General features: G+C 43.7%; 1 protein-coding gene across 1 annotated transcript in view; it reads right to left on the bottom strand.

The window, feature by feature from the left end:
- Positions 1 to 6,652: 6,652 nt before the first annotated feature.
- The window catches only part of syndig1l (synapse differentiation inducing 1-like), a 67,705-nt gene continuing 57,825 nt past the window's right edge, over positions 6,653 to 16,532 (bottom strand). Inside the window, exon 3 of the mRNA XM_063222531.1 lies at positions 6,653 to 6,811. Coding sequence (XP_063078601.1) covers positions 6,653 to 6,811 — 159 coding nt within the window. The remainder of the gene's footprint in view (positions 6,812 to 16,532) is intronic.

The raw sequence follows: 16,532 nt of genomic DNA, 5'->3' as shown, positions 1-16,532 counted from the left end.
GACAAAAAATGCACATGCCTACGACTCCACTACAAGAGCGAGGCGAGCGCCGGAAGTAATTGACTTTATATTGAGTCGCGCGACAAAAGCGATTGTGGAGACAAGAGGCGATTTGCGCGACGAGAGCGACAATTTGAAGTTGAAATCCTTTCAACTTTCTATGACGCGGTTCGGCGACCAGCCACGACAGCCAATGACTGTAGGTCAGTGACCACAGCCAATGGGAATGTTTGAATGCTTTGCCTTCTGCTTGTAACGGACATACTGTAGTCAGTTCAATCGCGGGTGTATTTGTGCGGTAACTCTGCTTCCTCTTCATATTGTTTTAAAACAATTTCTGTGTGTTTGCAAACAATAATTTCAAACTCTTGGTGGTGTCCCTTTTGTTTTGATATTTTGATCTCATTCCTTGATCTCATACCTTGGGTAACAGTTCCTTATACCATTGTGTATGTACAGGTATGTGCCTTTTGATATTTTTTTGTCTTTTTCAGCTATTTTTATCATCATGAAGGGGAATTCACCAAACATTATTTGTTCACCCTCCAAAGTTGATTCCACACCTACCCGACAATTGGGTGCAAATTAACGTTGAGGCAGTAAGCTTGTGTCTCTGTACATTTGAGGGTGTTGGAGGACGGCGGTGCCTGTGGGTCTGCATCGGGACACTTTCAATATACAGTACTCAGATGGGTTGAAGCCCGTTGGTGGTCAGGTTCCATGACAAACTCTTGATTGGTTTGTGCTAACTCCAGGTAGCCTCTTATTTCACACAATTTCGTTGCCTTTTTGACAATGACAATAAACTCTTGATTGATTGATTGATTGATTATTGCCGATGGGGTCGCCGGTGTGCCTATTCACTATTTGCTGAAAATACTCAACTAAATCATAACAACATTGCTATGGCATGAGAGTCTTCATTAACAGATTAAAACATAACCATCACAATTTTGGTGACAGTAAGGTTATAACATAGGCTCTGCGCAAAGGGGTTAAGCTAGTGGCCAACTCACTAACATCTTCATAAAAGTTTCACAAGCACGAGATCACAATGAAGAGTACTTATTAAGACATTGTCTAACACAAATGCATAACCTGCACTGTTTACCTCTTTAGCGAACTAGGTCGCAGTGAGAGAAATGACGTCTCATATGTCTCGGAATCAGGGAAAAACCATAGATGGCTTTTATGAGCGAGAGATAGAACGTCCTCTTGATGGAGAAATGAACAGTAGAGGGACTTTGCATGTAGACCTCATATATGTATTTAGAGTTATTAGTAATGCATCTAACAAGGCTACTCATGAAAAGGAGAGATGGACTTTGTGGTGAGCTCATGAAAAAATTAAGCTTCTCCAAAGGGCCAGCCACAAGCTCTCCCACGAAAGTTTCAACAAAATCCCTTGGGCGCCACCCTAGGGGAGTGTTGGTTGAAGTCGACTTAGTGTATGGCAAAAAAGACTGTGGCTGATCAAGACCATCAAGAGGCAGGCAGACAACTGCCATAGTCGCAGTTGGGAGTTGTGTATTTCTGGTGTGCAAGAGCCTTAATAGGGAATGTGAGCTGGGTTGCACATCATTGTGAGACAGGTGAGTTTACCACTGTTGTTGCAATAATTCTGCTCAGTACAAGAGGCTTGTGTATGATGGTGTTAGTGTTGACGGTTGATGTACAAGGTCACATTTGCTTTGAGATCTTCCATAGGTAGGTTATAAAACTGAAACAAGAAAACAGCAGAGAAGAAAAAAACAGCTTTTTCCTTTTTGCTATTGCACACAACATGTCCCTCTCCTTTATTTGCAATATTTACAGTCTGTAGTTACATAATATGTAGAACATTAGCTGATGAAAATGACATAAATAAAACAATTTCACAATGCTTTTGATGGCACAACAAAGTCCCTTTTCTTCCCCCTTCTGAGACATCATCTCGATCCGTCTGGCGGTGCAAAGCATTCCTTCAGCATATCGTTATGTTCCTTTTAATACAGAACAATACCAGTTAACCACCAAGTCAGAGAGAGAAAAAATCCAACTAAAAGGCAAACAAATTACAGAATATCTATAACACGTACTGTAATATAAACACAAAGCCAAATTCCATTAGCCATTTCGTATGAAAACACGTAAAAGGTTGAGAACAGAAACACACCCCATACAGTTACAGTGTCGGTCTTAAACAAGGGTAAGCACAGACTCACAAAATGGAGGACTGCTGGTGCATGGCGCCATGGTGCAATGGTATTAATGACAAGGTCAAAAAGGTGATCAGACCCAAAGTCAATGGCAGGTGTGATTGAAGAGCACTTCATTAACAACTAAATTTAGCAAAACACTCACACACACACACACACACACACACACACACACACACACACACACATACGCACGCACACACAAACATACAGACTGACAAACAGAGTGACATACAATAGACATAGCCTACTTCTGCACGCTCGCGCGCACACACACATGCACGCACGCACACACACACACACACAAACACACACACGCACACACACACGCGCACACACACACACACACACACACACACAGACATGTACAGACTGACAAACAGAGTGACGTACAAAAGACATACTTACGGACGCATACACACACATAGGCCTACACACACAAAAGAGTGACTTTATGCCTCTCTGTTGTCTTGTCGCAGTTCATTTAATAAATATGTCGCGAATGGTGTGCAAAGATAAGACCCGATCTGCAGAAATCAATGGGCCATAATGGGGCTATTGAGCGACGTTTATAACAATGACCAGTCACACGCCATACAATTACTCTTCTGGAAATGTGAGGAGGTTCACTTTTTTTTCATCACGTTTCGAGGCAGAATGTTGATGGTGGCCATTTTTGTTCCATATCACTGGCTATAATCAAGCCATTTGTTACTTCGTTTCACTTTGAAGAGTGTTCACACACTCAGAGCGCAGAGAAGCAGATTGAAGAGGCTGGGTTTTTTTTTGCCTTCCACTTAGCCGTTACTATTTCAGGGTATGCTCCTAAGAGACTGAGCAGAGTCTCTCTCATTTTCTTGTTCCTATTCTCTCTCTCTCTCTCTCTCTCTCTCTCTCTCTCTCTCTCTCTCTCTCTCTCTCCCTCTCTCTGTCTGACTGTCTCTCTTTCTCTCTCTGTCTATCTCTCACACTCTCTCTCTGTCTCTCTCTCACACCCTGTCTTTCTGTCTCTCTCTGTCTGCTGTCTTTCTCTCTCTCTCTCTGTCTGTGTGTGTGTGTGTGTGTGTGTGTCTCTCTCTCTCTCGCTCCCCCTCTCTCTCTCTCTCTCTCTCTCTCTTTCTCTATCTGTTTGTCTGTGTGTGTCTCTCTCTCTCTCTCTCTCTCTCTCTGTTTGTCTGTGTGTGTGTGTGTGTCTCTCTCTCTCTCTCTCTCTCTGCTCCCTCTCCTTTCAGCCATAGTGGGGGAAAGCCATTATGGGAGAAAAGCTAATTGTGAGTCATACATGTCCGGTCCTGCATGACTAACATATGAAGTGCACGGATGAGTAAACCTGTAAGTGTGTTGTGGTTATATTGTGTCCCTCGGCTCGACTCGGCCACATCACATCATGCAGGCCCGGCCTGTACTGGACGATTAGGCATTTGTGAAGACCTGCTGTAAATGGGGTCTGCCAGGCTTCATTCTTTCAGAATAAAGAGGGAAAGAAATTGATGAGACAAGAGCCGATGTGCAGATATGTTTGCGGATATTCTCATTTAGCCATCCAGATTCCAGTCAAAGTAGCTAGCTACATGTATATGTTGAGTTGTAAGAACTGGACTGATGGAGCATTTCTCAAAGCCATCGTTGCTTACTATGTTAGCTACTTTGTTGTTTACAATGCACTTTCCCATTGGCAACTAACCCAAGTTGCTAACTGGCTAACAAATACGCTTTCGAGAAACTCACCCCTGGTCAGATGGAAGGCTACTCTGCACAAAATAATATGTTCTCTTCACCTCGTCCAATTGTTTAGAATGATGCAACAGTGGAAATACTTGCAGACCTTTGGTGTGAGAGGTGAGAGGAGAAAAGAGGGGTTCTGGAGCTCATGCTCTGTTGCTTTCGGTTCGATCCGGTAGGTGTGTGCATGCATGCAGCACATTTCTCTCCAAACAAACACTGAGCTCAAACAGCTGGCCTGTTTCCAGTCAACCGTGTAATCCTATAAATTGATTTCTAATATGTATTTTCTCATCATGGACCTCCCAAACGCTTATTTAGTTCAATTAAGGTAGGGCTGCTTGCCAAGGCCATGATTAAAATTTGGTCATGAGCTAAATGCTGCCACTAAACTGACTGACTAAACTGAACTCCTGCTTCTCAGAGATAAAGGCTCTTAAGAGAGAGAGAAACGTGCTCGTCTCAACCACCAGCCAAATACTTACTGCGGTGTGTTTGAGTCAAAGGATGGGTTTCAAAAATTCAAATGCAGGCTAACATTTCCTTAGCAAATAAATAAAATGATGGTCACATGTTTACACACACACTCAAAGCACTGGTGTAGATGTGTAAACAGTTTGCACTTTGGCCATATCCACCAAACACACAGCAAGTTGGATGATTGAATCGGCGAGAGGAGAAAGACGAACGCGTAGCATGTCAAGGCGCACTCATGGAATCAGCCACGGTATGTGAGTGACAAATTGGGCCCGGGGCAAGGGAGAGTCTCGAGCACGGGGGGGCATCTCACGCTCCCCTGAAGAACGCGTGATGCATTATTAATCCGCTCAATCATATGTTTCGTGTCTGCCGAGCTCTCGCACCCGTGCTATTTTAGGGCACCTCATTTATCTTTCCCCCGCCTGCCGAGACCTGTGGAACTGCAATGTTTCAGGTGCCTGCGGTGCTTTAGAACCGTGTCGTGCCATTTTCATCCATATTAAACCATTACATTTGTACGCCCCCCCCCCCCTTTTTTTTTTTTTTTTTTTTTTTTGTTGGCGGATGACAAGCAGGTTGAGCATTTGCTGTTGAAGCATGTCTGTGCTGAGTGGTACACATGTCTGGGGATATGAAGGTTTGTTGTTTGGGTACAAACCTTTACAATACCGAGGTTCATTCAGGTGGCATGTAATGTAAGGAAACAATAGCTTGAAACATGTAGAAACATGACACTATTGCACCAATAGCAACAACAACATTTCTGCCCTTTTCCTTATAACGATTTCCGCTTTTCATGATGATTGTAATCTGTGGTGACATCTCAAGGCAGTTAAAATGGGAAAACAAAAAACAAACAAAAACAGGAAACTAAAATGACAGTAAGAGGCTTTGAATTGGGACTCTCTCATAATCTGTCTGTCAGTCATCCTTACTTGGCAATTACAGTTACAACAAAGAGCTGAAAAGAAGAAAATCTTAAGGTTTGGATGAAAAGGCTAAGTTCTTCTCATCATCATCAGTCATCACACAGAGTTCTTCTGAGAGAAATACATCAAAAATAAGACGTAAACATGTACATTTATTAACTTAATTCAGACTTGCTATCTGATGTCAGCCTCCATGCCAAATTTCTTTATTTTAGAAGCAAACTCCAGAAACCTCTGTGACTGTTGTGAGTGATATGCTGTTGGTAGAGTTCCATGTCCACAAAAATGTCCATAGCAATGAGTACTAATGTTCCCACAGCATAGCACAGAGGTCCATGTTTCAACATTTTCCTCAAAAGCAGATCCCACAGTACATTAGTTCTGTTCCCCTCAATCCAGGCTTCTGCATTCACAAGCGGTGGGGATGACTTGAAGAATTCAGTCTGCCCCACACAAGTCAATGGGATGAAACGCAGAGCTGCAGTACTGACAGGAAAAAAGACGGGTAAATATTTTACTCCATGAACATTTAGAGTGTCTCACTCATCTCACTGCTCTGGGAAAAAAGTCATTGTTATGAGACTGAAATTGTTTTTCTTTTTTTTTTCTTTCCTTGCCGCGTTCTCTTATCTCTAAACAACAACCACATGAGCAGCAGCACCAGATGAAGAGCGTCCCGTATCGCAAAGCTCAAAGGATCATGGGAGGTACTGAAGTGGTTAGATTCCACATGCATTTGAAGGTTTCTGCTGCTGCTGCTGCTGCTGCTGCTGATGCCTTCATATTTACCGTCGAGGCAAAATCTGTCAGAAGACCTCCCCTCAGGAATCTTCCTAACATTTCCATTCCAGCTCCACACCTTTCCAGTAGTTTTTTTCCCTCTCGTATGTGCACTAGTCTCTCGCCACTTTTCTCTTCTTCTTTGTTTTTTTTATCTTGATCATCAGTAAGGGTTGTGTTGAAGAGGAATGAGTTGGGCTGGGGCTGGGGGGTGGGGGAGCAGTGTGCCCAGGGTTTTTTGTTTTTTAGTCTGGTTGGTTGTTTTTTCATACTTCCGTCCCTCCTGAGAAATTCAGAGAACAAGAAAGGGAGGCGGGGGGGAGGTCTTGAGAATTTTCAGGCTTTTGTGTCTGGGCTCTCACAGGAGAGAGGAGATAATGGCGGTGGCGAGAGAGATGTGAAGGACACCCCCCCCCCCCCACCCCCCACCAACACCACCACCACCACCTTTTTCCACTGTGGGAGAGAGATGTGAAGGAAGGAGCCCCCCCCAACCCCCCCACCCCACCCACTGTGGGAGGTTCAGCACAGGTACAGTGTGTGCTATATATGTCCGGGCTTGGACAGGTAGGCGATGAGGGCCACCACCACTCCGACGTACACGCCCGTGCCGATGGTGATGGAGAGGGCAGCCAGGAACAGGGCCCGTCTGGAGGCGATGCTCGCCAGAGAGAAGTCCCCCTTGGTGACAGCTTTGCTGGTCTGGAGAGAGGAGAGAAGAGAGAGAGAGAGAGAGAGAGAGAGAGAGAGAGAGAGAGAGAGAGAGAGAGAGAGAGAGAGAGAGAGAGAGAGAGAGAATGTGTGTGTGTGTGTGTGGAGGGAGAGGAGGGGGAGTGAAAGGTACGGTGAGAAACAAAGCGAAGGGAAGGAGAGAGAGATGAATGAGAAAGAATAAAAAGGTTGGAAAAGGAAAAAAGAAACCGAGAAGAGGGAATGTGGATGGAGGTAGAAAAAAAGACAGTGAAGAAGGAACAGAGAGAGCGAGAGCGAGAGATGGAGGGAATAGAGAGAAAAAAAGGCGTAAAAAGAACTGTCAGAGATTAGCACAATTTCAACATCTTCTCCAGCCCTACAATAACTGCCAGAACTACTTCTCCCTCTATTTCTACGTCAATCAGAGCTGTTTGAAGCACAGCGCTGATGGAGGAGCTGTGAGGATTTGTCTGTGTGTGTGTGTGTGTGTGTGTGTGTGTGTGTGTGTGTGTGTGCGTGTGAATGTGAATGTGTGTGCGTGCGTTGGCGCTTATATATGTGTGTGTGTGTGTGTGTGTGTGTGTGTGTGTGTGTGTGTGTGTGTGTGTGTGTGTGTGTGTGTGTGTGTGTGTGTGTGTGTGTGTGTGCGCGCGCGTGCGTTTGTGTGTATGTATGTGTGCGTGTATGTGTATGTGTGTGAATGTAGGAGTGTGGATAATGGTGGTGGGGAGAGAGAGAGAATTCTAATGGAACAGGAACATGTGCAGTGCAGTGCAGTGCTGCCGCAGCACAATGGAGTGGCATGGCACTCCGGAGAGATGAGTGTGGAGAGCAGAGCAGCACATCACATCACATCACATGGAGACCCGAGAAATAAGGACGAGGCAGGAGGCGGAGAGAGAGAGAGAGAGAGAGAGAGAGAGAGAGAGAGAGAGAGAGAGAGAGAGAGAGATAGATAGAGAGAGAGAGAGAGAGATTGTGTGCGTGTGGACTGTATGTGTGAAAGAAACCCTCAAATGCTGCGAAGGAACATTTGTGCATCATCAACTTTTAAAGCAATTCCATTTAGAGAAGGCGATGGCCTTGTTGATTTAATGGAACGATTTTACAATGTGTGACAAATGGAATGGGAGAGTCCAGAGCAGCCTATATACTGTGTGTGAGGCCTTGAAGGATAGCTAACAATGAAATTTGCATTTTTGTTTGTTTGCTTTCCTTTTCTCATTCCAGTTCTTTTTTTGCTGATTGTTCTCTCTGTGCTATTTATTTCTCTCTATTTGTTTTTGTTTTTACGGAGAAAAATGCCAAGACGTAAGTTTTGGTCAGGTTTCTACTGTACCGCATGGACTGTGTCTGTACACAATGGGCATCAACAGACTGACCTACAGTAGACTTACAGTTACTTACAATGTATGTATTTATTATTTATTTTTGTACAATCTAAGGCTATTTGCTTGGAAATAATAACTGTTTTGGCAGTCTTACTGTATTTCTCCTCTCTGGAAAGTGGTAAGTGGTGAATTTGGCACATTTGGTGAATGCTAAATTAGAACCGTCTGCAAAAGCAATAAATCATGGTTAGTCCATCTGCTCATGTGTTTCTGTATTCCTTTCTGCATATTCATCAGACTGATTTCAGACTTGCGGTTTATGGCAGGGTTAGCCTTCCAAGTGAATGCTGTGTCAATTGTGCAAAGCACTAACACATTTGTATGGGCCTGGCACCATTAAGTTTGAGGCTGTGTGCTCTGAGACCGCCATATCAAGCAGCCTTAGCACGGCGGTGAAAGTGCATGTTTGGTACCCTGGAGGTACATGTTTAACTATCAGCATTCAATTCTTCTCCTATTCGTCCCATTTTGTACAATAAAAACAGAAGCATGAGCAGAAGCAGATCTCGATTTCTTTGAAATGGTAGACAACTCTAGCCTGGTGAACCAGCGCCACCCGCTGGACGGCAAAATGTTTTGACTACGGGTGGGTCTGGCCTCGCATAATGATTCAATGAAGCCAGAATGCCATGAATCTGGCAAACAAATTACAACGTTAAGATGTGTTTTGAATCAAAGTGGGCAGAGTTTTGAGGGAAGGTTGTTCTCATCAACAATCTTCGGATGTATTATGCATCGAGGCCAGACTAAATTAGACATCCACATTTAGTCTGGTTTATCAGGCTAAGACAACTCCAAATCCTGCTAGTAGGAGAGACTTAGGTATTTTGCCCCCTTCCACAGGCCTACCATGCAATCTCATTGGCATCCAAGGTATTATTCATCAGATGATCGATCAATGGAGATTGGCTGCACCATGCAAGGTCCTTGCAAGGTTTGATCAAAGAAACATGGTACCAAATCAGTGGCTGTATTTGTCATAACTTGTTGTAGCATTAGCGTATAAAATGAAGGCTGTACACACAATATTTCAACCTATATCATTTTCACCAATTGCTGCATTGTTGTGAGAAAGCTTTCCACGCTTGATAAAAAGTTTCCCACATTTTTTGGCCCACGGTGTAAACACTGGCAGCCATCTCCTCATGAATCAAAGTGTCACCGGATCCATCCTATTCTAGCCGAGGCCCTTTCACCCTCTCGCTGCAGCTGTAATTCCTTTTGTTCCAGTGTGCTGTTCAGAGACCTTTCGCTTCCATCCCCTAAGAATTCACTCTAACAGCTTTGGTCTGAGGTAAAAAGAAAAGAAAAAAACAACAACAGCCACACATAACACCTTGCAGGTCTTTGACACTTGTTTTCAATCTCACCTCGGGAGAGAAAGTTGGCATTTTATTTTCCCCATTTCCACGGATTTCATCTCACAATGCATCGCTTCTTACTTTTCAAGTTTAATTTTTCCATCAGCCTTCATCCAAAGACGGACATTGAGTAATGTATCACGAAGCAAACAAAATAAAAAAACAAGGGAAAAAAACAAGCTGCAAAATTGAACAAAAGAAACAACAAAAACAAAAAAATCCAGCTAGCTAACTAGTTGTTACCATGCCAACACAGAGCATGCAGAAACAACACCAGCGGAACCCATCACTTGCAGCCTGCTGGGAAATTATCTCAAGCGCTTGTATTTAGGAAGGCGAAAAAAATCACTCTTCAACCCCCAATCTTAAACCCCTCAAGGTCTCCACAAGATGAGAAGAGAAGACGAAGAAAAAAAACAAGGAGAAGAGTGGCAAGCACGTGACGATTGAGAGGAATACGTCTTGATATGGCAATGAACAGCTTTATTTAATCATCACAATCCCCAAAGAACTCTCATGCAGAGAACATGGACCACTCTGCTGAAGGGCATCTAACTATGAGGGGGGGAGGAAGGGATGGGGTGTGTGGAGACAGTGTGTGTGTGTGTGTGTGTGTGTGTGTGTGTGTGTGTGTGTGTGTGTGTGTGTGTGTGTGCGCGTGTGTGTGTGTGTGTGTGTGTGTGTGTGTGTGTGTGTGTACGTGTGTGTGTGTGTGTGTGTGTGTGTGTGTGTGTGTGTGTGTGTGTGTGTGTGCGTGCGTGCGTGCGTGTGTGTGTGTGCGTGTTGGAGGGGGGGGGGGTGCCTTGAGACTTTAATTCCTTATAATAGTGGCGTCTATTAAGTGCCTTGTAATTGTTTAATCAATCCATTTCTCCAGTTCAGATGAATAATTAAGCCATGGCATGATGCTCATTCCCCGGGGAGATGGTAGGGGATTTCACAGCTGACACCGATAGCGAAACAGACAAAGGGAATAAGAGAGAGAGAGAGAGAGAGAGCAAGAGAGAGAGAGAGAGAGAGAGAGAGAGAGAGAGAGAGAGAGAGAGAGAGAGAGAGAGAGAGAGAGAGAGAGGGAGTAAGAGAGAGAGAGAGAGAGAGAGAGAGAGAGAGAGAGAGAGAGAGAGAGAGAGAGGAGCAAACGAGACAACTTCTGAGGACAGAAAGTGCAGAGGTGAGGAGGGAAAGGCACGGTGGGAAAATAATGAGAGGGGAAGGAGGTTCAGGACAAAGTGTCAACTAAATTGCAGAGCCCTGCGAATTACAGTATGTACTGGTACACTGTGGTTAGGTATAGTGAAGACAGAGAAGAGAAGGGTGTCAAAGAGGAGACTAGACACATGCAGAAACAGTGGTATAAGAGAGATTGTTAACACTTTATTTTAGGGATACATCTATTAGCACTAATACAATGTTAATGCCTGCATAAGTAATTTGTAAGGCATGTACTAAGCAAACGCTAAGGCCTACTAGGTCCTTACTAATGTTAAATTGGTAATAAATCCCTTATTGTGCATGAACAAGACATTTGTGAATACATGCCTAACAAATGTTTGATTTTGCTTTGTACATGCCTTATAAGTTACTTATACAGGCACATTGTATGTATTAGTGCTAATAGATGTATCCCTAAAATAAAGTGTTACAGAGAGATTTTGAAAAGCGTAGAAGAAGAGAGTGAGATGGAAGGAGAAACCAGGCTCTGCAAACAAGGAGCTCTTGAGTGAAATCAGTCCTTGAGAGATGGAGCTGAGCAGGGCGCAGCTGAGATGTGTACCAGTTGCTCCAAATGGCTTTTGTGTGGGTGAGACTCAGCCTGACAAGCCAAATCATTCATTTCGAATGACTTTGTAATTCAGAAATGGTCTGATTACACTTCTCTTTGGAGGGTTTTCAGTCAACCACCAGATGGGCGGGGTTACCAGCCAATAAGCGAATGCACTTGGGTGCATAATAACATACGTGATGAATGTCAACTGTCAGCGATTGGTCAGAGCTAATTTCAAACCAGAGCTGAGCTCACTCCTCCTACCTAAGTGTTCCAGGGCATCGAGAATCCAGACTTAAAATTAATTACGGTTAAATTCGATTCGATTCGATTCATTTCTACAATGCATTGCAATGCATTAGATATCTACTGAAAGCAAAGCAAATGTTTCATCAGTCATGATGAGGTAATACAGGTAGTTAGATACTGAGAAACATTTTATTGGCTGTTTTCTGTATCAGTTTTCAATGCTTTGAAGTGCTTTTATTTAATTTAATTTGCTCCTGAAATATCCACGGAAGTAGTTGAAACTTTAAAAAATTGCCGCATCGATTATGGAACTTGCCGCATTGAATGAAATTGTCCATGCTCCGCATTGCATTACATTGCCGAATCGATTATTGTTGACACCACTAATGATAATCCTTTCTCGCCGTCATTACTAAATGGAGCTAAAACAAATATCTGCCTATGAGCTCTCATATCCCCAACAGCAGATGGTTGGAGGATGGCTGCTTTTCTATGCTTGAAAAAGCCATTAACGTGCACTGCGTATCACTTGCTTATTTCTCAGACACATTAAAAATATGCTTCACTCGCCAAATATGTGTATACATTTGTGATTTTAGAGCTTGTATTAATCATCATCACCCCTCTATTATGTAATGTTTGCCATTTAAACTTGCTTCTAATATTGCATAAAGCAAGAGCATTTATATAATATTCAGATATTTCCCTGACTTATTCTATAAGTGGTATAGGAAGGAAGAGCATTTATGTAATATTCAGATATTTCCCTGACTTACTCTATAAGTGGTATGGGAGGGGAGAATGTTTACTATATGCAATATTTGACAATTCCCTTGACTTGTGTTACTCTACAGGTACATGTTGTATAGAAGCACAAGCAGTGCATTTGTGCAACATTTTCCATTTTGGGGAAATCTTGAAATTGATTGAGCACCTGTCAGATGTGCAGGCATGCATGCATTATACAATTCATGAGAATAATACAATATGCAAGGCAGGGCTTCATTTGAAGGAAGAGGCACACTGATTTCTGTTTTCTTCTGTCCACAGACCATGGACACGGCTACACATCACCAGATACGTACACGTGCAGTCCAATACGTGCTCGTTAGGGCATACGTAAGTCGATGTGTTGTGGTCCCTGTGCATGGCTTGGACTGTAAAGTCTGTACGTGTTGTGGAGCTGTGTGTGTCTACGTGTGTGTGTCTGCGTTCGTGCTTGAGTGTGTGTGTGTGTGATAAAGACCAAGAGGATATAGCTGTGCACTGTGCAGTACATGTGTTTGAAAAATGATGTGTGAGTGGAATGTGTATGCGTTTCTGTGAGTGACTGTCAGTGCAATATGTGCCATAGCCATAAAGCGTGTGTGTGTGTGTGTGTGTGTGTGTGTGTGTGTGTGTGTGTGTGTGTGTGTGTGTGTGTGTGTGTGTGTGTGTGTGTGTGTGTGTGTGTGTGTGTGCACGCACGCATTCACATCTGTAGTCAGTGTGTGCCCGCCAGTGTGCGCGTGTGTGTGTGCTTTTGTGTGTGTGTGTGTGTGTGTGTGTGTGTGTGTGTGTGTGTGTGTGTGCACGACGTATTGCATCAGTAGTCAGCGCGTGCACGCCAGCGTGCCTGTGTTTGTGTGCTTATGTTTCCGTATGTGTGTGTGTGTGTGTGTGTGTGTGTGTGTGTGTGTGTGTGTGTGTGTGTGTGTGTGTGTGTGTGTGTGTGTTCATGTGCATGTGTGTGCACGTTTGTGAGCAAACAATGTATAGTGCATCCTGTGGAGGTGGCAGCTTTAACCCTCTTCTCACCCCGCTGGTCTCCCCTCCAGGCTATCACTCACACAACCATCAAAAAGCCATGGTGGCCCCTATACCCTACCCCAGCTGTTCCCAAACTGGGGGTCAGGGCCCCTATGGGGGTCGCGGAGGTACTGAAGGGGGTGTCGCGGACAAAAGGGACTTGCATTCACTTGTGTGGTTAATAGATGTATTTGCTGTCTGGTGGATTTCTAGCAATCTTGCGGGCAAACTATTGATGGAAAACCTAGCCTGGGCAATTTTTTGTACATTAATATTGATAGATTTTCCATTATTGCAATAGCTTGTCTGCAAATATTGCTAGAAATACATTGCTCGGCTAAGACTATGGTGGGTGGGGGGTGGGTAACGAAAATGATGGGGGTCCCCGCTGAAAAAGTTTGGGAACCACTGCCCTACCCTACCCTACCTTACCGTACTCTGTGCCCGTGTCTAACCCTTCGCCTAATCCCGTGGAAAACGCTATCGATTTCCACTCCCTCAACATGTGACAGGCAATAAAGGCTCACCGCGACTTGCCAGCACAGACATGTAGCAGTTTTGTAGCCTTTAGTTTTATAGATGTGCAGCCCTGTGGTTTTTGATGGCAGAGGGATTGGCTACCATGTCATGGGAAAAACCAGGCCAATATATCTGTGTTGAACAGGTCTCAAACATATAGTATGGCGCTAGATTGCTGTTTCTATTTGCAGTTCTGGGTGGTGGTAATCTCATCAAGTACTTTCATTTGATATCCTCATTTCAGTCATTTTGTGCAATTGGTAATGAGAAAATTGATCGTGGACACTGCCATGTTTGTTTTCTGCAGCAAAACGTCCTCAGGCAAAATGCCTTATCCCTCTCACTTCTGCATGTGCTTTGGTTTTGAATTTGCCTACATGATGCTATATCCAAATTGTCCTTGCAATACAATCAAGTATACTTGCCTAGTATCAAATCAAGTTCACTGTCTGTCTGATTCGTTTGCTGACGACGGGAGTCTAGTGCTAGGGCTAGGCTAATCTAGGAATTCAGTCTAGAAAAGTGTGTGTGCGTATGAAATTTGAATTCTTCACATTGCCAACTGGCTGCAACAACCCATGCAAGGAGGCCCATGTGTATCAGGTTAGCAGAACAAGCTGTTTTCCCACTAACTAGCCTGCCAATGAGAGGATAGGGAGCTGGATGCCCGAGCAGAAAACAGAGAGTGCAACATGCATTTGCACCTCCATGGAGGAGGCATTTCCCTTACGAAAAATCAACCATGGTTTTCAAGGGGTTTTTTGTGTGTTTTTTTTCTTTTTGTACGGTTCTTGACTGTGGTTCAACTATGGTTTGATTATGGCTAAATGATGTTTTAACTATAGTTTATCTATACCCTGACGAAAATTATCCATGGTTTTACTATGAAAACTAACCATGGTTTTACCATGGTTTACAGTTATTAGTATTTACCATAACTATTCATTACATTACACTTACACCACAGTCTCTGGAGCAATGTGGGGTTACTGTAGGTCAGGTGCCTTGCTCAGGGACATTTCAGCCATGTATGGAGGTACTATAGGGAGAGGTCAGGGTGGGATTCAAGAAGGTGGAGAATGCGCGCACATCAGTGGCACAGGTGCTGGATAAAATAGAGTAACTGAAATAAATGATAGAAGTCCGCAACACTGTTAATGCTCCCAGTGATTTATTTGCAAATAAATCACTGGGAGCATTAACAGTGTTGCGGACTTCTATCATTTATTTCAGGGTGGGATTCAAACCTGCTGGAAATAACGGAGAGGAGGCAGGTAAAGAAATCAGTGGCCTTGAAGTAGAGGTGTGTCGTTCATGAACGATCCGTTCTTTTGAACGGCTCTCTGAAGTGAACGATGGGAACCGGATCACAGCTGGGGGAGCCACTCGACCGTTATTTCATTCATTTTTCATTCATTTTAAGCACGTGACCTCGACCAGAGTAATTAAATTTGGGAAAAAACACAATTGTTTGCCTCAAAGAGAGGCAAAAACGGTCTTTAGAAGCAGGAGAATAATCAGTTGTTGTTTGGACAACATTACCTTGAGGAGGAGTCAAAATATTACATTTTTAACACTGAATAAATAATTTAAAAAAGAGCCAAAAGAACCAGTTTTTTGAACGGCTCTTTAAAAGGAACGAGCCACTAAGATCCGGATCCGGAAAAAGAGCCATAAATCCCATCTCTACCTTGGAGCTGATTTCCAAAGAAACACTCACCTCCTTTACAGCGCCTTATCTTCCGCTTCCATCAGCACAAAATGAGTCATATTCGCTTAAGATAGAATATGAGTAAATTAAAAAAGAAAATGGTTTGGTTGATCTGAGAAAAAAGCACATGAGCTTCAGACATCAATTACTTTGCCATGGTAACCACGTTCACAAGGGCACTGGTATGGACTTACAAAGGTATGAAGAGGAAGAGTTCAACACGTCTAGTACTTTACAGACACAACTTTATTGCCTGGCATTAGGGAAGCCGACAGGGGGGACAAAGGGGTCTGGTGTCCTGGGCCCAGGGAGAGAGGGGCCCCAAAATTGGGTACTCATTACATTGTATGTATTGGATGCGGGGGCCCTTTCAGATGACTTTGTCCTGGGCCCAGCAAAAGCTGTCAGCGGCCCTGCCTGGCATACTGCTGATGTTATGGAACTAAGCCCTCATCATCAGAGTAACCACGGGTGGAGAGCTTCATGTCAATCACATCACTACGTACATCAAAAGAAACCAGTTGCAAAAAAATGAATTCCATTGTCATTGGCCAAAGACATTTCCATTAGTATGGGAAAGCAACACAAATCTAGCAAGTTGAAGATATGAATGACAACTCAAAAGGAACAAGTTGCAAAAAATGAAAGCGTCTAGCCAGACTATAATATGAATTGTATAGTCGGGTCTCACACCACTGGCAAAGCTGTCAAAAAAAGAGTCAAGCCAGGCCATGATGTCCACAGGCAAAGCTGTCAAACGGCGTTATCATTCATCACTCACTTGTGCCCATCGCAATGACTTGGCACACAGATTCAAAACTTGCACAAAGAGCATTGTAATAAGAGAGCAGAGCCAGGTCAGATTTCTGGCCTATCTACAATTATCCCCAAAAGCGCAACGCTAAACCAACCCACTAGGCAAAATAAATGCTCCTGCCGGTAGGAT

This window comes from Engraulis encrasicolus, chromosome 18 (genome assembly GCF_034702125.1).
Source record: "Engraulis encrasicolus isolate BLACKSEA-1 chromosome 18, IST_EnEncr_1.0, whole genome shotgun sequence".
In the NCBI taxonomy this organism is placed as follows: Eukaryota; Metazoa; Chordata; class Actinopteri; order Clupeiformes; family Engraulidae; genus Engraulis; species Engraulis encrasicolus.
The sequence above is the reverse complement of the archived record's forward strand: the minus strand, read 5'-3'. Positions and strand labels throughout refer to the sequence as shown.